Source organism: Pseudorca crassidens, chromosome X (genome assembly GCF_039906515.1).
Source record: "Pseudorca crassidens isolate mPseCra1 chromosome X, mPseCra1.hap1, whole genome shotgun sequence".
Taxonomy (NCBI): Eukaryota; Metazoa; Chordata; class Mammalia; order Artiodactyla; family Delphinidae; genus Pseudorca; species Pseudorca crassidens.
Window position 1 is genome coordinate 59,684,317 of NC_090317.1, and position 25,619 is coordinate 59,709,935.

Below are 25,619 nucleotides of genomic sequence, written 5' to 3' on the forward strand. Positions count from 1 at the left end.
TTCTTTCTCCCTTTCCTTTGCTTAGCAGATCTGAAGGGCTAAGAGCTTGCCTTATCGGCAGGGGAGAGAAGACTGTGACTTACTGGGTGATTTCCTTTGTCCACCGAGCTAAAGTACAAATACTCCAGAGGAAACCAAACACAGGGGCATAACTATACAACTGATAAAGTTTAGCCTCTTCTGAAATATTAGGTAGGAGATGGGAAGAACAAAAATTGGCCTGAAAGATCAAGTACTGCTCCTGAGTAAACTAATGATTATTGAAACCAACATAAAATGGTAAAAGAGAGACTGGTTTCAAAATATAGTGCTGAGTTTCAGGCATACTACCTTCTTTGTACTAGAGTTTTAGTCTCAGAATGCAAAGGGACCTTAAAGGTCTTCCGGTCCAACCATTCCTCTGATGATAGAATCCCTTCTGTAACACACTATTAAGTGACCCTAAAGTTTATGTATGACCCCCTTTAGTAATGGGAAACTCCACTAACAGATCATTCCATCTTTTTACAGCTCTTTAAGAAAGTTCCTCCATAGACTGAACTGAAACACATATCCATATAATTTTCACGGCTCCTAGTTCCACTCCTTTGGGTCACGCAGCACAGGTCCAGCCACTCTTGCCAATGAAAGCATATTTTAATTCCCCATTATTAACTTCTGGAATGCACTCCTGTGTCTCCTTGTACTACTTCCAAGGGTAATAAATTTCTGACAATGGCAAGTGCTACTGAACTCATCTTCTGTTTTAACAGAGATATTACCATATCTTTTTTCTGAGTAAAACTGAAACAAGAAAAAGGTGCTAATGCTTCATTTTGTAGCTATCGTGTAACAGCTAATATTTCTCGACAGTAACATAAAACTCTTACACAAGGATGCCCTGTTTTAAAGTAATCACCAGTGAGTCACTAACAAGTCTGTATATATCATGGTGCTTATTTTCTTCAGAAAATGAGTGGGTGAATCATCTTTAAGAGAATAAACTATCATTAATCTACTGAGAACAGAGTCTATCAGCTACAGCATTATTTATTATACTGGTACATGAAAAGCAGATACCTTGCTGAAATAGGGAATTTGAAAACTCTGCCTGTATTTTTTCATAAAACTCTTGAAAAAGATAGTGGTACTGAAGAACAAATAATCAAACTATGAAAACGTATCTGTACAATTTGGGCCTTCCATGTCAGCATTTCAAACAGTCTATTTCAAAGGACTGAAATACTGAGATCAAAAATAAAGAACTTGTGAAAAAGCTATAGGGGTAAAACAGCCACAAACTATAAAGCCTTTAGCATCTCAATCCTTAAAGGTTTGAGACTCTAGTATGCCTTAATTTACACTCTTATCAGTTAGGCTTTTATAGATGATCAATGAAAATCTCATTCCCACTCTACTAGAATTTTACCAATGGAATCCTTAAATCTGGGTTATTCTTAAAAGAAACTTAAGTCATGTTTCACAGGATAGTTTTTTAGTAAACAATCTCTGCAACAATCTCTGCATTCAAATTACACATAAATGGTATGGTAACCAAATAAACACATTATATTTTATACTTTTAAAAATGATTTCTGTTATTAAAAACATCATGAATAACCATCAAGGGTCTGAAAGAAATCAAAATAAGTCTAAGAAGAAACAAGGCTGTAAATATATACTCATTTTAATAAAAATTGATAATATAACACAACAAATTCCTATTCTACTTGCTTGAGACTAGTGATGTTCACTGCCATGAGAAACAGGTTATCAGCCCACTGGCATGAAGGAGGTGTGATTTAAATTGGGAACTGAAGGTCAAAAGAAATGTAGCATTATACTAGGTGCTGGGAATATAAAGATCCTTTTAAATACTGATAAAAACAGCAGCTAGAAATTACTGGACATTTGCTATAGCCTGGGCATAGCATTGTGCACAGCATAGATTATCTTTTAATATTTCCTAGTATAAAATGCTACAGAATAAGGTTTAGACAGGTTAAGTGATTTGACCAAAGTCATACAGCAGGTAGAGCAGGGAAACTCTCACACGAGCCCAAGGAGACTTGCATATGATTGCTCATAACAGTCTTATTTGTAACAGAAAAATGTGGGGGGGAAGTCACCACAACATCCATTGAAAGAATAGAGAAGTAAATGTGGTATATTCTTAGAGCAGAATACTACGCACAATGGAAAGGAATGAACTAGAGCTACACATACAAACATGAATAAATATCACAAACAATGCTTTGATAAAAACAAGATGCAGGAGAACATAAGCAGCATAAATAAAATTCATATAATGCTTAAAAACAAGCATAGCAATGTTAAATACAAAAGTGAGGAGAGTGGCTATGGGGAGTTCAGGAAGCAAGGGGAATGCAATCAGAGTTGGAAGGATACACAGGAGGCTTCAACTGCACTTGCAGTGTTCACTAATACCTCTTTGTACATTGGTAATATTTTACATTAAATTTAAAAAATCATAAAGTATTTTGGATCTGTTTCAATGGCTTTTGCTGCCTTCAAAATAAAATTCCAAAATAAAATAAAATAAAATTCCAACTTATCCTAGCATTCAAACACTCCACCATTTTCCTATTTCTAATCCAATTGTATCTTCTATAAGTAAACCCAAATTAACCTTTCTGATTTAGTCAGCCTGTCTTAAGTTCCTAGAACATATAACAATGTTAACCCAAAGCCATTGCTGACAAGCTAACTTCTTCATTCTTAGTAAACTAAATGCTACCATTCAAGTTCTGAGGGGCCTTATACTATCATAATATATGTTGGTTACTTCTTGAATTGCTAAGGATTTTTATATATATTACATGTTTTATTATTTAAATATATGCTGTCTTATATTATCCATTGCATGTGGATATGTCTTCCGTCAACAAAACAGTAAGCTCCTTTAGATCAGAAATGATGTTGTAGAATTTGTGCACACCTGTACTGTACTTGGTGTGTAATCAATACTATTTCAGCAGTCGAACGGAACTTGAGGCATTTTGTAGAGCTAGAATCCTCAGATAATTTAGGTTTTAATACAATAAGAAATTCCTAAATACAAGTTCATAACAGAGGTTCAGGACAAATCAAACACCCCATCGTGGAATGATGTTAAAGATACAGTCCTAAAAAAAGTAACTACATACCTCTATTTGATAAGGAAGCTGAAGTGTGATTACCATGATATAAAATCTGGTATAGGGCACAAATAAATATTTCCTTTACCAGTATAAGGTGCAGATTTTGGAGTTGGGGGTTATTTTTGTTTTTAAAGATGAGAAACCTCAATTGTTCAAAAGAAAAGCAAGTAAGAAGTATAATTTAACAACTCTGAGTCACAGGCAAAATCACAAAGAATACTCTCCTTAAGAAATATTATTTAGTTTATGTACTTTCTGAGAAATATAATGTAATTCTCATCTCTTTTACTCCTTATGTAATGCGTCTTTCTTCTCTGGCTAGATTTTCTCTTTTTTTCAGAAGTATGGAAATGATGTGTACCAGGGAGTGGGATGTGTTTGTGTGTATGTGTGTGTGTGTGTGTGTGTGTTGTATTTATTTTACATGAGGTTTTTTCTGATTCTTAGATCTGTGATTTGATGTATGTCATTATTTTTGGAAAATTCTGTCATTATTTCTTCAAATATTTCTTCTGGACTGCAGAAATATTATCAAAAATATCAATAAAGGTTCAAACTTCAAATCACTAGAAGAGTCATTCTTTAAAGAAAATTTTTTCAAATGAAGTTTTGAAAAAAATGCATGTTAACATTACCCTTTTAATCAATTATTTTAAAATCTATAGTTATGATAAATTTCCCTCTAAATATATTTAAATATAAGTACCTAAACATAAAAAATTTAATCTTATAATTGCTTATATGGGTGTCACAGAAAGCACTCATTCATTCATTCAACAACCATTCAAGTGTCTACCGTATACTCTATCTCAAGAGCCTGAGAGACTTGAGATACAAATATGAATAAAACATGGTCCCTGGTTTTAAGGAAACTCTCAACTTAATGTGGGAGAAAAACACAAAAATAAATGCAATACATGGTTTTAAGCAGTATAACAGAAGTGTGTACAGTGGGGACACAGAGAAGGAATTGATCTATTCTATTTAGGGGGCAGAGATAAGGAACATATCCTCATTTTCAAGTATTTCAAAGAGATGGAAAATTTTACCTATAAAGGACATAAACTGCCCAGTCTATGAAGGCCTGGGATAATTTAGGATTTAACCATGTACTATTATGAACTATTACTTAATTAATATTTCTCCAACCAGGATACTTTGTTCTTAAGGGCAAGAAGTCTAAAAGTTATTCGAAGTTTTAACTCAGTCAACAAATACTTCCTGAAGAAACACTATGCTCCAGGCAGGTGCCCTCTTAGGCCATGAGGGGTATAAATATGCAAAGACATTGTTCTTGTCCTCAAGTATTGTATAATCTCTAGTGTGGGAGTCAGACAAATATATCACCAGTAAAGGATGATAAAAGTATATGATGGAGGACTTCCACTTATGGAAAGATGAAGTAGATATACTTTTTCCAATTCCATCTACTGAGTATAGCTCAAAAGCCTGGATATTATATAGAAAATAAGTACAGGAAGACTCTGGATGGTGCAGAGAAGATGGCAGACCAGTTAGAGACGACAGGACCTGAGGAATGACATGGCAGTGAGGTCCCTGGATTTTCTTTTTGCCTCATATGTCTTAGACTGGGTGCTGGAGAAGCTAGCAACACAGAAATGGCAACCAGTGAAGACAAAGACCCAAGAAAAGCCTGCTCTCTCTAGCCAAAACACCAGGAAAGGGGCAGCCTAGCAAGACACAAAACTTTTATACAACAGCCACTCTACTATAGCCAAACACCACAGACAAAACTGAGGCCATAACCCCACCCACACAAGCAAAGCCTGAGGGGAGAGCCTACACTTCCCCTCTAGCTCGGCTGAAGTAAGGTATTCTAACACTCCCCATCCCACCAAGGTAGTGTTAAAGAAGGTAGAACTTTCATCTCTGCCAGGTGGTAATGAGCCCTGGCCCCCAAGATATTAGTGGAGACCATATAGGGAACATGAATATCCATCACCACCTGATGTTAATGAGGCAGACCCTCCCCTTCCCTGCTAAGGTGGTATCTGAGAAGGCCTAGTGGAGAGTCAGGATTTTCATTATCATCAAATGGTAACAAGGTCACTCCCCCCCACTGCCCCAATAGTGGTCATTAGTGGGGAGCACTAATGAGGTACTCCTACCTCTCCCAGCCAGGGTTGTAAAAGCAGAAGCCTATGGGAGACCTAAACTCCCACTCTTCTCCAGGAATAGCAAAGGGGCCCTCCTCTCCTTGGGTGTCAAGAGACTGAGCAGGGAACCTTGACTTCTACCCTCCACCTGATAGTAACAAAGCAGCACTGCCCTTTCCTTTGCCAGAGTAGTGTTAGAGGAAGCAACTGAAACAGAAGTTTTGAATAAGATTATATTATAATATCAAAACATACAGATATTAATTGAAAACTACTCATTATAACAAGAACCAGGAAAATCTCAACTTGAGTTTAAAAGGACGATAGACAAATACCAACAATGAGATGACAGGGATGCTAGAATTATCTGACAAATATTTTAAAGCAACCACCATAAAAATGCTTAACAAGCAATTATAAACATATTTGAAGCAAATTAAAAAATAGAAAGTCACAGCAAGGAAACAAAGTCTTGGCAGAGAAATACAAGCTATAAAGAAAAACCAAGTGGGTAATTTAGAACTGAACAATACAATGACTGAAATAAAAAACTCAATGGATGAACTCAAAGAACCCAAAGAAGTTCATACCAAGACACATCATAGTTGAAACTCTGAAAACTAAAGAAAAAGAGAAACTGTTGAAAACAATGAAAGAGAAACAACATCTAAAGTATAGGGGGAAAATGATTCAAATAACAGCAGATTTCTTATCAGAAATCACAGAGTCCAGAAGGAAATGGCACAACATTTCTCAAGTGATGAAAGAAATGGACTGTTAACCTGTACTTCTATATCCAGACAAGATTTCCATCAGGAATGAAGAGGAAAGAAAACTAAAAGAATTTTTCACCAGCAGACCAACCCTAAAAGAATGGTTAAAGTAAGTTCTCTAAAGAGAAAGAAAATGATAAAAGAAGGAACCTTGGGACATCAGGAAGGAAGAAATAACAGTGGAAAGAGTAAAATTATGGATAACTACAAATAAAATAGCTATTCCTAGAAAAATCACTAAAAGAGTTATACAGAAGATACAGCCAAAGTACTACAGATAAATCAAAATGGAGTTATAAAACAGGTACAAAAAACCCATAGAAAAACCCAGGGAAAAGAGAAAACAGTAATCAAAAGAAAGCAGGCTATATTAATATCAGGTAAAGACCAACTCAGGACAAAGAAAATTACCAGTGTCAGAGACATTTAAAACGATAAGAGGACTGTGATAGACTGAATAATACCTTACCCTCCTGCAAAGATTTAGATGTCTGAATGCCCAGAAGTTGTGAATATGTTCCCTTAGATAGTAAAAGGAACTCTGCAGATGTGATTAAGTTATAGATTTTGAGATAAAGAGATTATGGTAGCTTATCAGGGTGGTCCCGATGTAATCATGACTGCCCTTATAAGGATGTTGAGGGATTTTTGACTATAGAAGAGGAGTATTGAAGTAATGCATCATGTGAAAGACTTGACCAGCCACTGATGGGTTTCAATATGGAAGAAGAGGTCATGAGATATGGAATGCAGGTGGTATCTAGAAACTAGAAAAGGCAAGGAAATGGATTCCCCCCTAGAACCCCCAGAAGAAATTCAGGCCTGTCAACACCTTGATTTTAGCCCAGTGAAATTGATTTTGGACTTCTGACCCCCAGAACTGTAGGGTAATAAATTTGAGTCTGTGGTAATTTGCTACATCAGCAATAGGAAACTAATACAGCAGTCAATCCACCAATAACCAGTTTTTCAAAAAACTAAACATAATTACCAAAGAACACAGAAATCACACTTTTGGGCATTTATTCCAGTGAAATGAAAATTTATATCCACACAAAATTGTGTACATGCTTCTTCATAGTAGCTTTATTTGTAACAGACCCAAACTGGAAACTTGCATTTGGTTCTTGTATGTAGTGTGAGGAGCTTGATGAAACCTCTCCCTCAAAGAGACATCTTTTAAACTAGTCAAATTAGCAAATTCTCTGGATATGGATCAAAGGGCTTAAAACAAATTGAGATGCTTCTTTCCACAAAATCTACAGAACATGGTAAGAAGAGTGGGAGACAGTTGCACTCAACTTAGAGCCTGTAGCCCTCTCCCCTAACCAGTGCTGTGTTATAGAAGAGCTATTCTAGAAAGCTCTCCAGCAGAGTGGTAACTCCCATCTTCCCCTGAGCTAAAAAGAGGTATTCTAGGTGGATTTGGCAATTGGTGAAAACTGGCAGATACCATACATACTGATTCCCCATCCCCAGATCCTGCTCCATGGAGAGGATTCAGGAAAGCAGCTGGTGAAAATTCCAGTCCCCTATTCCCTCATATCTCTATGCTGCTAAAGAGCTGTTCTGATACTCACAGTACCTGACTGGCACAGCATAAAACATCCACTGAATACAAGAAAAGGCAGTAAAGAAGGAAGAGAAGAACAAAAAAGACATGAGACATAAAAAATGAAAGCAAAATGGCAAAAATAAATCCAATCACATTAATAATTACATTAAATCTGAATGAGTTAAACAATTCAATCAAAAGACAAAGATTGTCAGATTTTATTAAAAAAACAAAATCCTGTCCAAAGGAAACACATTTCAGATTTAAAGATATATTTAGGTTAAAAGTAAAAGCATGGAAAAAGATATACCAGGAAAACAGCCACCATAATTTGACTTTGAGACAAAAATTGTTAATAGAGTTAAAGAGACATATTGTAATGATAAGAGGGTAAATCTATCAGAAACATATAACAAGTATAAACATATATGCACCTAACAACAGAGCCACAAAATACTTGAAACAAAAACTGACAGAAAACACAGAAAGGAAAAGCAGAACAAACAGAAAACAAAGAACAAAGAAAACAGAGGGAAAAAATAGACAATGTAATAATAATAGTTAGAAAATTCAATACCTCATTTTAATAATGAATTCAACTAGGCAGAAAGTCAGCAATATAAAAGATTTGAACAACAATATAAACTAAGTAGACCTGACAGACTTCCACAGCACGCTTCCACCCAACAACAGCAGAATATACATTCTTATTAAGTGCATATGGAACATTCTTCAGGATAGACCATACAGTAGGACAGGTCTCAAAAGATTTAAAATTGTACAAACAAAGCATGGTCTCTGACCACAACAAAATTAAATTAGAAATTAATAATAAAAAGATCTGGAAAATTCACCAGTATGTGAAAAATAATTAAAATACAAAATACTCCTAAATACCAATAGGCCAAAGAAAAAAAGTCACAAGTAAAATTAGAAAATACTTTTGAGTTGAATGAAATGAAACAAAATAAAAACAAAAGACACCAAAACTTATGGTGTAGTGAAAGCAGGGCTGAAAGGGAAATTTATACATAGCTGTAAATGCTAAAAAAAAAAACCCTCAAATTAATAATTTAATAATTTACCTTAGGAAAATAGAAAAGCAAACTTAACCCCAAAGCAAGCACAAGGAAGGAAAGAGTGAAGATTAGAGTGGAAATAAATGAAATACAGGAAAGAAAATCAACCCAGAAAATCAAAACAACCAAAAGTCATTTCTTTGAAATGATCAAGAAAATTGACAACCCTTTTGATAAGGTAACAAAGAAAAAATAGAAAAAAAAGGCTCAAATTATGAAAATTAGTAATGAAAGAGAGGATATCACATACTGACCTTACAGAAATAAAAAACATTTTAAGTTAATACTATGAACAACTATACAGCAAAAAATTAGATAACTTGGAAGAAATGAACAAATTCCTAGAAAGACACAAATTACCAAAAGGATGAAAGAAGAATGGAAAATCTGAATATGTAACCAGTAAAGAGATTTAATTAATAATCAAAAATCTTCCTATAAGGAAAGCCCAGGCACAGACTGCTTCATGGGTAAATTCCACCTAAAGTTTAAAGAAGAATTAAAACTAATCTTTCAAAAACTTTTTCCAAAAAATAGCAGAGGAGGCAACACTTCCCCTCTCATTCTATAAGGCTAGTACTGCCCTGGCACCAAAACCAAAGACGTCATAAGAAAACTACAGACCAATACTGTTTATAGATATAGATTAAAAATCCTCAATGAAATAATAGAAACTGAATAAAGACACATATAAAAATAACTATGTATTGACCAAGTGGGATATATTAACATATCAAGAATGCAAGGTTAGTCTAACATACGAAAATTAATCAATGTAATATACCATATTAATAAAATAATGGACAATACATACATGACCATATCAGTAGACATAGAAAAAGCATTTGACAAATACTAGTACTCTTCCATGTTTTAAAAAAAAAAACTCTCAACAAACTAGGAATAGAAAAGAACTTCCTTAACCTGGTGAAGGGGGCCTACAAAAAATCCCACAGCTAACATATTTCATGATGAATAGCTGAAAGCTTTCCCCCTATGATCAGGAACAAGAACAGAATGTCCGTTGTCACTACTTCTATTCAACATTGTACTGGACGTTCCAGTCAGGGCAATTAGACAATAAAAAGAAATAAAAGGCATGCAGTTTAGAAAAGAAGTAAAACTACCTCTATTTACATATGACATGATCTTGTATGTAGAAAATCCTAAGGAATACACTCACTCACACACACGTACATGCGTGCACTCAACTATTCAAGCTAATAAACGAATTCAGCAATGTTGCAAGGTACACAGGATATAAATCAATATACCAAAATATATTTTATTCCTATTTGCCAGTAAGGAACACTCTGAAAATGAAATTACAAAAACAATTTCATTAACAAGAACATTAAGAAGAATAAAATAGGAATAAATGTAATGCAAGGCTAAATTTGCAAGTCTTGCAAGACTTGCAAAATAAGTGTAAGACTTTTAGACTGAAAACTACAAAATATTGTCGAACAACATCAAAGACCTAAATCAATTGAAAGACATCCCAAGTTCATGGATTGTTAGACTTAGCATTGTTTAGCATTGTCAAGATAGCAATACACCCCAAAGTGATCTACTGATTCAAGAGAGTTATTATCAAAATTCCAGATGCCCTTTTTTTAAATTGGCAAGCTGTTTCTAATATTCATATGGAAATGCAAGGAACCTAGAAAAGTCAAACATCTTGAGAAAAAAGATCAAAATTGGTATTCTCATCAAAGGAAAATTTTTTTTTCTATTTCTTTAATTTTGTATCTAAATGAGATGATAGGTGTTCACTAAACTTACTGTGATAATCATTTCATGATGTAAGTCAAATCATTCTGTACAACTTAAACTTATGCAGTGCTGTATGCCAATTATATCTCAATAAAACTGGAAGAAAAAATCCTGTCAAGGTCACTAATGAAAGACAAGAAAGAGTAAGGAAATATTCCAGATTAAGCAGATCAAAGAGATATGATAAGGAAACATAATGCATGATCCTAGATTTGGATCCTGGCCTAGAAAGGAAAAGGAGACATTGTGCAGTGGGTGAAATTTGAATGGCATCTGTGGATTGGATGATAGTGTATCAGTGTTAACATCCTGATTGGGAGGCTTGCACAAAGGTTATAGAACCGTATACTTCTTTTTGAGGAAATACACAGTGAAATATTTAGGGGTGAAATAGCAACATGTCTGCAACTTGCTCTCAGACTGATCAGAAAAGGAATAATTATAATAGAGGAGAAAGGGAGAAAATGTCAAAAGTTAACAACTGTAGAATCTGATTTAAGGAGATGAGTTCTTTGTACTCTTCTTGCAACTTTTCTGTAAATGTGAAATTATTTCACAATAAATTATACTAAAAAAAGGACCAAGTTAGAGCACTCACATTTTCCCATTTCAAACTTAATAAAAAGCTACAGCAATGAAGACAGTGCAATACTGGCATAAAGATAGAAATATAGATCAATGGAATAGAATTAATTGAGAGTCCAAAAATAAACCTTACATTTAGGGTCAATTAGTTCTTGACAAATGTGCCAAGACAATTCAATGGGAGGATGAATTGTCCCTGCCAGTTACATGGCTCTGTGAATTTCTGTCACAAGAGCTCTATTGTGAATTTTGTCACAGGGGCCCAAAATTTCAGGTTTTGCTATAGGCAGAAATATAAGTATAAAAATACATCCCAAAGTTAAGTGCAAATATTGGTTTTCAATTATTTATGCTGTTCCTTTCCTTCCATTAGTCCAGATGAGTGAATGGATATAACGGTATTTTCTCTGCTTACAAAATTAAGTTCTGTTTAACTCTACTGGCTCTTTCATGATAAACAGAAGGACTTGTGTTTCAATTAGACTAAGGTAGAGTAAATATTTTGCTTTAACCATATTTTGATCAGTACCAAAATATGCCAAAAACAAATTATAAAATTATTTACCTAGTAAAGTAATACTAGTCATTCTTGAGGTAGAGGGAAAGAATAAGAAATCTAGGCAGGGGTGTATAATCCTCTCACAGGAAGAGAAAGCAAATATTTGAAATAAAAAATACAATCTACCACCACATGGCAAGTAGCAGTTCTTAACCCATGGTAGGTGCTTAATACATACTTGTTGAAGAACTAAATGAATGAACTAAAATGAACAAATATTATGAAGCAGCCTTATGTTCTGTAGGCATTTAAACTACTTCTTCCTCTTTTCTCCCATAGTAACTTTTAGATACCTTTTATTTTGAATACAACTTGTGTTTACTTATCAGTTTCACCCACTAGAGTCCATTCCTTGAGGACAGTACTTTGGTCTTGTTCTTCTTTGCCCTCCCTCCTTTATAACTGATTGATTAATTCATTCATTTCCTTTAATTGCCAAATTTCACTCTAATTCATCCACCATAGGTAGCTATTTTCAAATATTTAATGATTATCTTTTTGTTTGAATTTTTACAAAATGCATATTGTATTAATGTGTACATGTATTTTTAATTTTGTTACACATCTCATTTTTTCTTACTGTTTTCACAAAATAAATGGTGTATTACAGTTGTTTTGTTTCTTATCCTATTTTCATAAAACATAGCCTTTTATATCCATCTGTGTTCCTATGTGTACATATAACCCATTTCTTCTAGCTGCTATATAGTACTACATGATGTACATCCACCACATTTCACCTAACCCTGTCAGTGATGGACACCTATATTGCCTCAAACTCCCCATCACCATAAAAAAACACTGCGATGAATATCCTCCTATAAGTGCCCTCATGAACTTGTATATCTTTGTGATATACACTCAAGAACAGAATTGCCATGCCATAGGACATGAGTATATATTTAATTTCACTAAATAATATCAGATTGATCTCCACAGTGGCTGTACCTGCCAATACTCCCACCAGCAGTCCATGGGGGCGCTTACATTCCAATATCCCTAACAACATTTGGACTTAACCAGCATTCTATTTTCCTCTAGCTTAATAAAATGTTATCTCATTGTTCTAATATGTAGTTATCTGTTAATTATTTTGAGCATCTCTTCATGTGCTTATTAGTTTTAGTGTTTTCTCTTCTATATACCTCTTGTTCTTATCTTGTTGATCTTTGTATCCCCAATGTTTATCACCATCTCCTGCACATTATAGGCATTAAGATTTTTTTGAAAGAATGTATAAAATAAGAAGAATGTATGAAAATATAAAGTATTCACAAGACTTGTTAACAGTATGGATGTAGACGATTCTTTAAAATGATGGAATACAGCAGAAAAATCAAATGTGGTAAAGATAAAGGAATTTTGCACATGTTGAATTTGATGCACCTAAAGATATCGAATAGGAATTTGGATGTATGAATGAATGAGGTGAACTATAGAGCCAGGCTGAGGGGATATGACAGTAGCAGTTAGCCTAGTGATATGAGAAGTCCCTATTAAGTTTCAGAATGACTGAGAGAAAAGATCCAAAAACAGCCAGGCCAAATCTACATTAAGTATGCAACTCATGCCTTAGCTTAGAGTACTAATATCCATCAAGTCTATATAACTCAGGAGAGATTACAGAAGTGGGTTACATTTTCCCTGAATATGTTCAAATTATACTAAGCAAATTTTATTATCCACCACAGATTGCTACTTACACTGGTTGTCTCAGTGTATTTTTATCCCTGGGCAACCAATTTCCCAATTTAAATTACAAGATCTTAATAAGTTAGCTTTTAATAACAACTCTAAATATATCCTACCATATTTTCAACAACTGTATCACTTCTGGAAAGTATTCAAAAGTAAATTGTACCAGACCATGAACCCCAATAGTATCCATCCATTGCCTTGTCCCTTCTAAGAAGTCTTAGAGCATCTGACAACTATATTGCTCCCTTCTGTGATTTCTAACATAGGTCACTATGCTGTTAACTACAGGACTGATGCACTGGCCAAAATTGACTGGACCAGGGATTGGTATCTGAGCCAAAGGCAGCCAACAAGAGACTGCCTTACAAAGGGGCCCGATGTACAATTTCTGCCTAAGAAGGGTATTTTGCAGTGGTTAGTGACTAGCCAACCTGATCAGATCTTCTCTCTAGGGAAGTCTGGATATGAAACATATAGAGTTAGCAGAAGCAGAAGTCATGAGAATGGTAACTACCAGAGTTGCTATGGTATCCTGAACGGTTCTTCTTGAGATTTGTTTAGCTGCTGAGACAGTTTCCTAGGCTTTCTTCCTAACCTATGCAACTTTCCAATAAACTACCACTTAAGATGACTTGAACTTGCCTCTGTTCTTCATAACCTGAAAAGCCTAATACCCTTTCTTCTCTAACCTGTATAAAAGCCACAAATTCTCGCCTAAATCAGTGGTTCTCGAACCTAGCAACACATCAGAATCACTCGTGGGCTTTTAAAATATTAAAATGCCCCATCTGGGGCGGGGCTCAGGCAACAGTACCTTTTCTAAGCTGCCCAGATGATTCTAATGCACAGCTAAGATCAGGAAATACTGACTTACATGCGCCCATTATGCAAACATTTTAGGGTCCATGTCAAGCAATTTTTAATTTCCATATTAAATGAGGTTCACAGAACACCTAACAGCCACCTGTGAGGATGGCATCACAGGGAATAGCTCAGTCATATAGGTGTGGTAGGAGGCAAGGCACAGATCATTTTCACTCCATGGCATAAAGCAACATCCTGGAACCTATACCAAGTATGGTTAAGGATTTCAAAGCATACTTTCAAAGTTGCACTGAAAATACAGATGCTCAACAATGCTGAGTGGAAAGTGAAAAACTGATTTTGCTGGAGATAACCAACCGTCTTCCCAAGAATGAACTTCATTTGTTAGGTTCCAACTAATTTCTGATATCAGTCACATGAAACAAAAGAGGAAAGAGACAAAGACTAAAGTTGACACGAAGGCTGGTATTATCAAGGATTTTGAAACCTTTAGGTCTATGGCATCCATGTTCCTTCCCATCCCCATCATCCTTGACTCAAGTCCCAAAACACAATCCAGAGTCATGTATCATCTCCTGTATTCTAATTTCTACAGTGATCTGTATTTTCTCTTCACTGACCAAAGTTCCTGCTACTCCACCAAACTCCAAAAGCCCTTCCATTGTGTCTACCCTCTTCTCTCCTTGCCTGAAATGAAACATGACTGTCCCCTGAGGTCACTGCTTCCCTTGTAACTCTCAAGTGGAGGCTATTCAAAGTGTCTCAGGTATAGGAGGTAGAGTTTGTCTTCTTCTGATTGCCAATGCTGCTTCTAAGCCATTACTTCCCCAGCCTTAGGTAAAAATATCTGTTCTTGTTAGTGAGAAAGTGGAACAACTGGAACCCTCATGAATGGGAATGTAAATTGGTACAACCACTTTGGAAAACTATTTGGCAGTAGCTACCAAAGCTGCATGCCCTATGACCTGGCGATCCCACTCCTAGGTATATACTCAACAGCAATGTGCACTTATGTGCGCCAAAAGACATATACAAGAATGTTGATGGGAGCATTATTTGTAATAGCTCAAAACTGAAAATAATTCAAATGTCCATTAACAGCAGAATGGATAAATAACTCATGATATATTCACCCTCTAGAATATCACAGAGCAATAAGAATGAATGAACTAGCATACATGTGTAACGGCTGAATCTCAAAAACAATGTTGGGTGAAAGAAGCCAGACATAACAGAGTAAATACTGCCTTATTCCATTTACATAAAGTTAAAAATAGGCTAATTAATTTATGGTGGAGAAGGAGCAAAGGGGAGGGCTTCGGGGCTGCTGATAATTTTTTTTTTTTTAATTTGGCTGCTGGGTGAACAAGTATGATCATTTTTGAAACTTTACCAAGCTGCTTATGATTTGTGTACTTAACTGTATGTATGCTATACTTCAACTGAAGAAAGTTTTCATAAAGGAAAGAAAAGTAATTCTCCTTTGAGACTTACACCACCCATCTATTCATCCTTAGCACCTGCCTCCTGGTCACTTCATCGCATTGAAGATTTAGGATACTGGTTAATAGTCTTCTTCTATACTCTAAATCCTGCCATAACTCTGAGTGACTTTAACGTCCATATGGCTGAACCACTCAAAAGCCTCACCTCACTCTTCTTTGACCTCACCTTTTTAGACCTTCATATTCACTCCACTGCAGTTACCCACTCCATGAGTATACCCTGAATTTACCATTTCCCAGAACTTGTTAATAGCTAAAATCATAAACTCAACAAGCTTTTCTCTGACTACAACCTCCTATTTCAGCTTTGTTTTCCTTACTGCTTTACTCCTGTTCTTTAAGCCAATAAAACTATCTACCACAGAAAACTTTTTGAGAGAATTAAATGAAATAATGTGCATCAACAGCGTAATACAGTGTCTGACACATAGGAAATACTCAATACATGGTAGCCATATTTCAATATTAAGTATTCTATTAGAAACAAGTATCTTTTAGGATGAAAATTTTCCTCAAATTCACTCAATCTCTGGCATTAATGAAATCTAGCTTTTGACACTACATTCCTCCCAATCCTTTTAAATGAAAGCCAGTCATCCAGCCATTCTCTCTGATTCAGGAGGTCAGGAGGAGAGATCAGTACAGTACTTGTTCTCAAGGCTAATTCCACATCAGTGTTCCACCATCACATTTGCTCAAAAAGTTCTTATCTCTCAAAATGTATGTAAACTATTTTCAGAGTTATCTACCAACTTTCAGGACTCCTTTCTACCTTATTCCTTGTTATTAATCTCTGGGGCTTCAAAATTAACACAGATCAGCATTTTTGTACCTAGGCCTCACAGATGCTTCCTCAAGCTTAAGCCCCACGATTCGAACTCAGACCATAGCGATTTCAGATCCAGATCTACCACTTATGACTGAGTGACTGTGGGAAAGTTACTCAACCTTTCTAAGCTTCAGTTTCTTTACCTTTAAAATGCTGGTAATAACAGTACCTAGATATAGGGTCACTGTGAAGCATAAATGCGAAAATTCACATAACGTGCTTAGCAAAATGCCTAGCACAGTAAATATTCAATAGCATAATAGCTGTGATCACTATTATTAATTCTTACCAGTTCTTGGCATATTTCCACTTGTCTCCAAACCTGCTCAGGTCTCCTGAATTTTTTTTTTCACCAGTTTTATTGAGATTTAATTGGCATATAGTCTCCTACTTTTTTAAATGAAAAGAAACTTTCCTGGAATTTGCTACCCCCAACTCAAGATTTCTTCCGTACCTTTTGCTGCAACATTTCTCTAAAGAGTAATGTACACCTCCCTTCCAGAGGAGGCAAGGAGTAGTGGAAAGATCAGGGACTTTGAAGCCAAATATATCTGTGTTTGAACCTGGTTCTTCCACTTGGATAACCCGGAGCAAGCACTTTTTCTAAACCTCAGTTTTTCCATATGTAAAATGGGGATACTACCCATTTCTTAGGGTCATCAAGAAGATTAAACTGAAATAATACATGTAAAGCAGGTGGTCAAAGAAGGTGCTAAATGAATGCCAGTTTCCCACCCCTTATCCTTTCCCTAACCCCTTACAATCTAGGTTCTCACTCTACCACTTTACCTCACTTCAGTTCTTATTAGCATTGTGACTTTGGGCAATTTAATTGAATTTTCTAAACCTTAGTTTTTCATTTGTAAAATGGTGATCATTATCATCTACAACATAAAGTTGTCTTGAGAATTAAGTGAAATAACATATGCAAAGTATTTTAGCATGGTGCCTGGCCTTGCAGTAAGCACTTAATAAATGGCAGCTACCAGTGACTTATTAATAGCCAAATCAAAAGACTGTTCAACTCGCTCCTTCTACTGTTCAACTCGCTCCTTCTCTAGGCTTCAGTGACAACACACTATTCAGGTCTTCTTTTTAACCACTGACCATTCCTTCTCTCTCTGCACTCCCTCCATAATGTCTTTCTTTATTCTCTTCAACCAAGTGTGAACTCTCTCTTCTGAACCCTCAGATCACTTTGTACTTCTCCTGAGAACAAGGCACTTCCTCTACTCTGAATGACAATCATTTGTTATATGATACATCTCCACTACTTAATTTAATATATTTTATGTCCATTGCCTGGCACTTATTTATTCATGTAGAATTTATTGAGTCCCTAATATAGCTCATATATGTGCTAGGTACTAAGGATACAAAAAATAACATATTATAATTACTGTCCTCAAGTAGCTTATAGTTTAGGAGGATAGAATACACAAGTAAATAGTCTACTATTTACAGTATGATAAGTCCTATGGTAAAAGTATGCCCAGAATCCTCTCGAGCACAAAGAGGAGTTATTTAATCAGACTGGGGAGATCTGGGACACTATCTTGGAAAAGGCATTTTGTATTTAGCATACGGGGAGGCAGTACACAAATCCCTGTTAAATGAACGAGTGAAATATGAATAGGAACTAACTAGATGAGGATGGGAAATGGCACTTCAGGCCCAGAGAAAGAGCAGGGAAAAAAGGCTTGGAGTACAGATATTAGGAGAGTTCCTGAGAGACAGGAAATGAAGCTGGAAAGCCAAAGCAGAGTCGGCTCTTCCAGACATAGGAGCCTGACCTGACCCTAGAGGGCAGATGATGGAGTGCCAATAAAGATTTTTAAGTAGTGGAAGGGCATAATCAGATTTACATTTTAGTACTCTGGCAGTGCAGGGGGAAATTAATTCCATGAGAGCCAGGCTAGAGGCAGCGAGTCCAGTTAGAAGGGTGTTGTGATAATTCAAATAAATTCTGAAAGCAGAAATGGAGTGAGAATGGCGAATCAAGACGGATACTGAGCCTGAATTATTCATATTTGTATCTCCTGCAAGCAGTGCATTTTACACTTAAAACCCGCTACAAATATCTACCCGTAGGTATTTGTCTACTCATAGATATTTGTCGACTACTGTTACTGAAACCTACTTAGGGAACTGCAGCTTAGCAGCCACATGTGTCACTTCCTGTACACAGATTCCTAAGTAAAGGCACCTTTTCCCATTACAGAACTCAAAAGAAACTTAGGTTTGTCATTCAAACCTGTAAAGTAACAACAGTGAATACAAACCCAGGCACTGCAGAGAGACTTGAGACGTCTCTATCCTGGTCTATTTCACCCGAAATAATGTTTGAACAAAGTCCTTCAAAGGGTCGTGAGGCCCCGCCCTGTGCACCCAGACAAATGCCCAGGATTCTTTTCTCTTTGTTTCATCTCAAGACCCAAGTCTGTTCGCTGCTCGTCGCCTGGCGGGCCATTTTCGCCCAGCTGTTTCCCAGTTTTCACCCTGCCGCTGTGTAAACAGTCAACAGCAGGGGATTGAGGAGAGAGAACCGTCCCAGGCTGAGGAAACTCTAAAGAGGAGAAGCAGGTGTCTTGAGGCTTCAAACGTTAAAGATTCCCTGACCTTGCCAATTCTCTCGCAACCCCATCTCCACCTCGCCTCTTGCTGTGGGACTCCCTTCTGAAGTTAGGAGGATCCCTTCTACAGTTATCAGAGGGCTACCAGCATCCAGAGAAACTAAGCAAAGTAATTTTTACTTACCCTAACAGCCGCCATAGCTGTAGCACTCTCCGCCCAGGTCTTCGCACGGAGAGCGGAAAGGGACAAAATAGCTCAACTAGGCACCGCTCAAAGTAGCCCCACCCAGTTCCGCCCCTCGCCAGCTGGCTCCGCCCTTTCTCCGCCTTCCTAGTGCCGCTCTAGGAAGTTGCACAAGTTGGCCCTGTTTCTCCGGGGAAAACGGTTCAACCCTGTGGTGGACTGTCGCTATCCCTGATAACACCTTTCAGAATATTCTCCATAGTCCATTTGAAAGTTACTTTGCTGGGTGCAGAACTTTTCATTATGTTCGTTTTTTTCAGGCATATGTGATTTGTCTAGTTGAGGACTTAAAATCCAAGTCCGGCTGCCTTAATAAATAACTGTATAGTCACAAAAAGAACATGTTACCTCTGCAATACGTGGGCAAGTTCATACAGCCTAAGAGTATGTCACTAAGCGCCTGCTACGTGCCAGGCACTTGTTCAAAGTACAGACATAACGTAATGCCTTCCCTCACGGAGCTTGTGATTCTAGGAGGAAAAGAGAAACAAATAAATGTTACAAAGTGCCAAATGCTGTGAAGGAAAATAAAACAGTATGGGGATGGGGTGGGAATTTATTGATTTAGATAGATTAGGGAAAGGCTTTCTGATAAAGTGACATTTGAGAAAAGTCCTGAAGGAATTTAGGGAAGAACCTTCCATGCAGAAGGAACAGCAATGAAAAAGGCCGGTGTGTCAGAAGTGGCTACATCTGATGGCACTGACTAATTTAACGTGAGAGGAAAAGTATATGCAGCTTCTTAAATTTGCCCCTAGGCATATAATAAATCTCAGGGACCTCTGATGGCCATACTAAAGAAAGCCCCTTTACTTCTCATGGTCAAGAAAAGCTGAAATTTTTAAAAGCTAAACTCAAAGACTGATTCCCTTGGTTTCTAAAATTCTTTCAGTTGAATTTATACCTAACCTTGATAGGTCACTTATTTAAAAATTTAGAACTTTGAGCAGGAGAGAGTGGTAGTCTGACATTTTAAGGGGGCTATCTGGGAGGATCTGGAGGGCTAAGAGTATTCAAAATCCCTACACCTTTCTCTCTGAACTACTCTTTATTCCTGATACCAATTCCTGTATTGGTCAGCATTCTTTGATTACAAGCAACAAAACCCGGGCCCCCTGCACTGGGAGCACGGAGTCTTAACCACTGCGCCACCAGGGAAGTCCCTCATTCAAGTTTTTATTTGCATTTCCCTGATGGCTAATGAAATTGATCACCATTACATATTTCAATTGGCCATTTTGATGTTATCTTTCATAAAGTGCTTATTCAAGTTTTTAGCCCACTTTTTCTATTCTGTTGTACATTTTTCTCATTTATTTGTAGGTGTTCTTCAGAAGACTGTATACACGCACTTTGCCAGTTTTATGTGTTGTTAATATCTTCTCTCACACTGTGGCTTGCCTTTTTTATCCCTTCAATGGTGTCCAGAAACCAACCCTGCTGGACCTGGATCTGGGACTTCCAGCCTCCAGAGCTTAGAAAATATATTTCTGTTGTTTAGGCCACCCAGTCTATAGTTTTTGGCTATGGCAGCCTAAGCAGACTAATACATTATTCTTCTCATATATTGCTTAATTCCATTTGCTAATATTTTCATTGGGATTTTTACATCTATGTCCATGATGGTTATTGGTTTGTAATTTTCTTTTAAGACTTTGGTATCAGTGTTTTATTAGCTTCATAAACAAATTGGGAATTGTTTCCTCTTTATTTTCAGGAAAAGTTTGTTTAAGATTGGCATTATTACTTCCTTAAATATCTGAAATATTTCACCAATGAAGCCATCCAGGCCTGGAGATTTCTTTGTAATAAGGTTTTTAATTATAAATCCAAACTATCTAACATGCTCTCAGATTTTCCATTCTTTCCTGTGGCTGCTTTGCTGAGTTGTGCACAGTCAGTTCTACAATAACACTTATTTAAAAACGTGAATTTGTTCCAAAATGGTGGATATATTAGGAAACAATTTGAAAATTACATAAATTTCATGTTCACTCATGCACTGTTTCGTCCATAAGAAACACGATGTGAATGCAGAAAACAGCACCCAGCACAATCAGACTGTGTAAGAATGCATAAAACACACACACAGACTCCTCAAACATCTACCAGATACCTTGGTTCACTCAGGTGTTACCTACAAAATTGTGTTTTGTTACTATTTTTTAATTGTGAATTTTTCTATGTAAGTAAACAATATCCTAAACGTGTCTAAGCACTCTGGCCCCAAAACACCAAGCACTGCATGAGAAAGGAAAGCTTTAAATATCAGGTGAAGTTTGAAGTAACCAAGAATTTTGAAAGAAGTGTGAGAATATGTGATATCTCCTGAGCAGTAGGTGTAAAGAAATATGCATTTTTGGACCTTCTGAGACAATACAGTGAAAATAAAGGAAACACCTATGTCTGGAAAAACTTCAAGAAATACAAAATCAGTAATGAGACCTAAAGTAATAGAAGAAATGAAAAGATTGATGAATCTATGGATTGAAGACTAGACAGTAAAAAAAATTAAGAACAACCTTTCTCACATGCAATGAGAAGGCACTATCTATACACAAAGACCTTTAACGAAAATTGTCAGATCCTGCAGAAGTGGCTCCTTCAATGATGGTTTGGTGATTTAAAACACTGTTGCAATTTCCAAAGCTTTCAGCCTTGGGTGAAGATGTGATTGCAGATTTAAAACTTGCAGAAGAATTTCTAGCAGTGAAACACATGATAATTGAAGAAGAAGGATTACATTGGATTACATTTTCAATTTTAATGAAACAGTTATCTATTATATATGCATCTCTTGAAGGGCCTACATTTGAAAGAAAGAATAATATGACCTAAGATTTAAGGCTGTGAAAGACTGCAAATTTTGATAACCCTGCTTAAAACTACTTCACAATGACGCACAAGCTGCAACCCTTCCTACATCCACTGCTATAAGGAAACTTCAGTTGACTTTCCTATGTATTGTATGTAGTATTTATATATTTCTTAAAAGTGTGCTACCATGTTTATTAAGTTCCTATCTTTTTGTAATGGGTCACTGATGAAGTGTTTGGGTGTTGCGCCTCTAATCTCATTTTCCCCATAAGATCTTCAGTTTTTATGCATGATTTCATGGTGCATTGATTTTTAGGGATTCATATGTTGAGTTATAGTAGTACTGACATCTCATTTCACCTTAGTTGTCAAATATGTTGGCACAAAATTATTCATAATCTGTTAACCTAAATGAGTGAAGTACAAGACATGTAAGAAATATATAGCTTTTTTTGGTCTACCTTTTATTTTCCCATTTTTGGAAAAAAGGATACAAAGAAAACAACACTAGTGCAATGATCAATGGCCCCTGGTACTCAGCCTCAGCATCAGGAAGACAATAGAAAGAGAGAGATATTCTGACAAACGTTACAGCAGTTCCTTCTACTCAGTTCCAAGTTTTCAAGACAAAATATTCTGATATTTAAATATTTAGACCACACTCATAGTCTGCAACCTAAATCCTGGACGTTATGAGTAGTAGGAAGTGGCAGGAAGTCCCAAGTCTTGTGCTCATTTTGTATTGTTGTTACCGACCAGGGTTCCTGGACTCTTTAATCAATAGAAATTGATATAAGGCCAGACAAGAAAATTCAGGCAATGTTTTATTGAGGTTCATGCTGCTGCATGGGGGAGTGAGAACAGGAAACATGTTCCCTTGCTCAATTCCTGAGGGGGGGCAAGCTGGTCCCTTAAATGGGGTGAGGGAGGGGGCAGACTCGTGGGTTAGGCAAGAGGGGTGGCTTAGGTGGTCTGCTCACCCCTTTGGTGGTGCTATCTGCAGGGATCTTGTGAAGTATCCTGCTTTTGCCCCGACACCTCAGAAGTGGCAGTTGGGTTTTGGTCTTTTTGTATCTTGTTGCTCATAATTTGCCTCAACTGCGCATGTGTGCAGTTATTTTTAGTCCCTTACAGTTTCCTTGTATTCTGTTGCTCAAGGAGATATTTGTCTAGGTGCAAGCACTGCAGCAAAGGGTCCCAGGTCCCAGCCTATCTCATTGCAATACCTTGAGGCACAATATGGCAAGGTTTCCACTCAGGTTAAGTGGCCTAACCAGGTGAGTCATCTCCACGCTATGGTGCTGGTATGAATTCTCCATTTAATAAGAGATTTTGAGCACTTGCACAGTGCCCTTCATAGCAACGCACTAGCTGCAGCACCTTCCAGACTATAGTTTATGGGACTCAAGGTTATGGCCAGGCATATGAACTTCAGGACACAGAGCCTATTCAATCTGTCTTTTGCCCCGCTCTTTCTACTCACTTTTTCTTTAGAATTTTATTCATAAAAGCTTTCATTCTAAAATGTCTCCCCCATAATAGGGCCTGATGATCATGAGAAAGAGCCTGATGTCCCCAGTCCTTCACAACATATTAACTTTTAATTTTTTACATCTTTTCCCAAAGTCCTTGGAAATAGAATTTTCCTTCACTGGAAGAGACGAATAAATACTCCACAATTTGTACAATTAGTGTCCCTCAATCTAGGATAGAAGAGAAACTCATCATTCAAGCAGAAAACCAAATCCCATAACTATTATGCTCTGCAACAGTTGGGTTTCATGAGATGAAAAGAAGAAATGTGATCAACCTTGAGTAAATTTCTGTTTATTACAATAAAATGTGCCCAAGGACAGTTGTATAGTGGAGCAAAGGAGGATGTGAATTGATGATGAGTTCAGTTTTGGATGTGCCAAATATGAGATATTTGTGGGACATTCAGTTACATATTGGAGCTTGGATGAGAGGTCTGAACTCTCTACAAAGATTTTGGAATCTTGTATATAGGTGATCAACAGATGAGGTTGCTCAGGGTGAGCATAGAGTGGTCTTTCTCCCAGTTATCTCTTAAGGCTATTTGGAAGTTTTAGAGTAAAAATATGAGAAAATAATTTTGTTCACATATTCACCAATTTGAGATTTTAGATTAATATTTTTACAGAAATCTCTTTATAGTCTTAATAATAATTGTAGACTCAAAGGTTATGTGTGCACATCAAGGACATTTTATTTTATTTAATTTCTAGTTAATGGTTCGTTTTCTCTTGCTTAGTATATTTTCCAGTATTTGCATTTTATCTTTAGACTTGTTAAATTTGCATTTTATTGTTACTAATTAGGTTGCTTTAGGTCTTCAATTAACAAAAATTAATCATTGGTGGAAGAGTGTGTCAATAATATGTAAAAGAGTTGTTAAGATAGTCTAAGTACTACAATGAGTAACCTGAAAACCACAAGCCATAACAATATAAATATGGATAGTGAACATAACTTTTATGTTTTTCTCTATTTCTGTATCAGTTGAAATTTCTTCTGATGTATTACATGTATTACATATTTAATAAAAATAAAGATATAAAAAGGTGAAGAATTAGTGAAGAGTTAGAGAAAACAGTATAAACAACTCTTTTCCTATAGACAGAGGTAAGACATTATTAGTTAATTAATAATGAGACATTAATTATTAATAAGACTTCCTTATTATCTAGAAGGAAAAAATAGTAGTATATTTTTTGAGCAAATATAGACTATTGGTCATTATGCACTTAGACACATAAATCTGGAAATGTGATAATTTTGCAAAAGTAGCATAAGTAGCTTTTTAAAAAAAGGAAAAAAGGTACCAGGAACTACAATGGTAAATATCTAAAAATTAGATTTCATTGGACCAGTGATGCATTCACTCCGAATCCTTAGGATGTTGTCCATTATGAGAATTATGAAAATAATGGATTGATTTTATTGATGCTTTTGTGCCATGCTCAGAGTACATTCAAAGTAAACTAACTGAGTTTTTCTAAAACAAGTACAAAGTAATTATTTATGAAATAAAATTGATGACTTTTTTCTCTAAAAGTTGGGAAGAGACCAAAACAAAGAAGCATCATTCAAAGATGTACTTATCATAGGAAATAGAGGAAAAGACTTCCTTTTGCTAAGAACTGTGTAAATCTAGCTGTAAGAACCGTGTAAAGCTAGCCACTAAGCATTTGTACAGAGAGAACAAACTGTTGGTAAAATTCCTCTATGAAACCATACTGTTACACATTGCATAATATCAAAGATATATACAAGACAGGAGAGAAATTATTATAAAGGATGTGCACAAGGCAAATCTTCATGACTGTGGGTTAGGTATTCTATATTTCCTGTATATAGTATTTCCCAGATATAATACCAAAAATGAAAACACAAAAAGAGAAGATTAAGTTGGACTTATCAAAGTTATAAACTTTTGTGCTTCAAAGGACACCATTGAGAAAGTGAAAAGAATATGTATATAAAATATGGAGAGAGAGAGGATGGGAGAGAAAATTTTTGCAAA

At 36.2% G+C, this 25,619-nt stretch overlaps 1 protein-coding gene across 8 annotated transcripts in view; it reads right to left on the minus strand.

Annotated features, from left to right (window-relative positions):
• The window catches only part of APOOL (apolipoprotein O like), a 229,086-nt gene extending 209,759 nt beyond the window's left edge, over positions 1-19,327 (minus strand). For 4 of the 8 annotated variants that reach the window (XM_067724590.1, XM_067724586.1, XM_067724594.1 and 1 more), the window contains exon 1: positions 19,199-19,269. Coding sequence is in view for 2 of the 8 variants with exons in the window: in XM_067724588.1 (XP_067580689.1) it covers positions 19,199-19,213 (15 nt within the window). In the remaining 6 variants the exon portion in view is untranslated. Of the gene's footprint in view, positions 1-19,198 lie in introns of all 8 variants that reach the window. The other 4 variants (XM_067724588.1, XM_067724591.1, XM_067724587.1 and 1 more) reach the window with 4 other exon arrangements.
• Between the last annotated feature and the right edge of the window lie 6,292 nt (positions 19,328-25,619).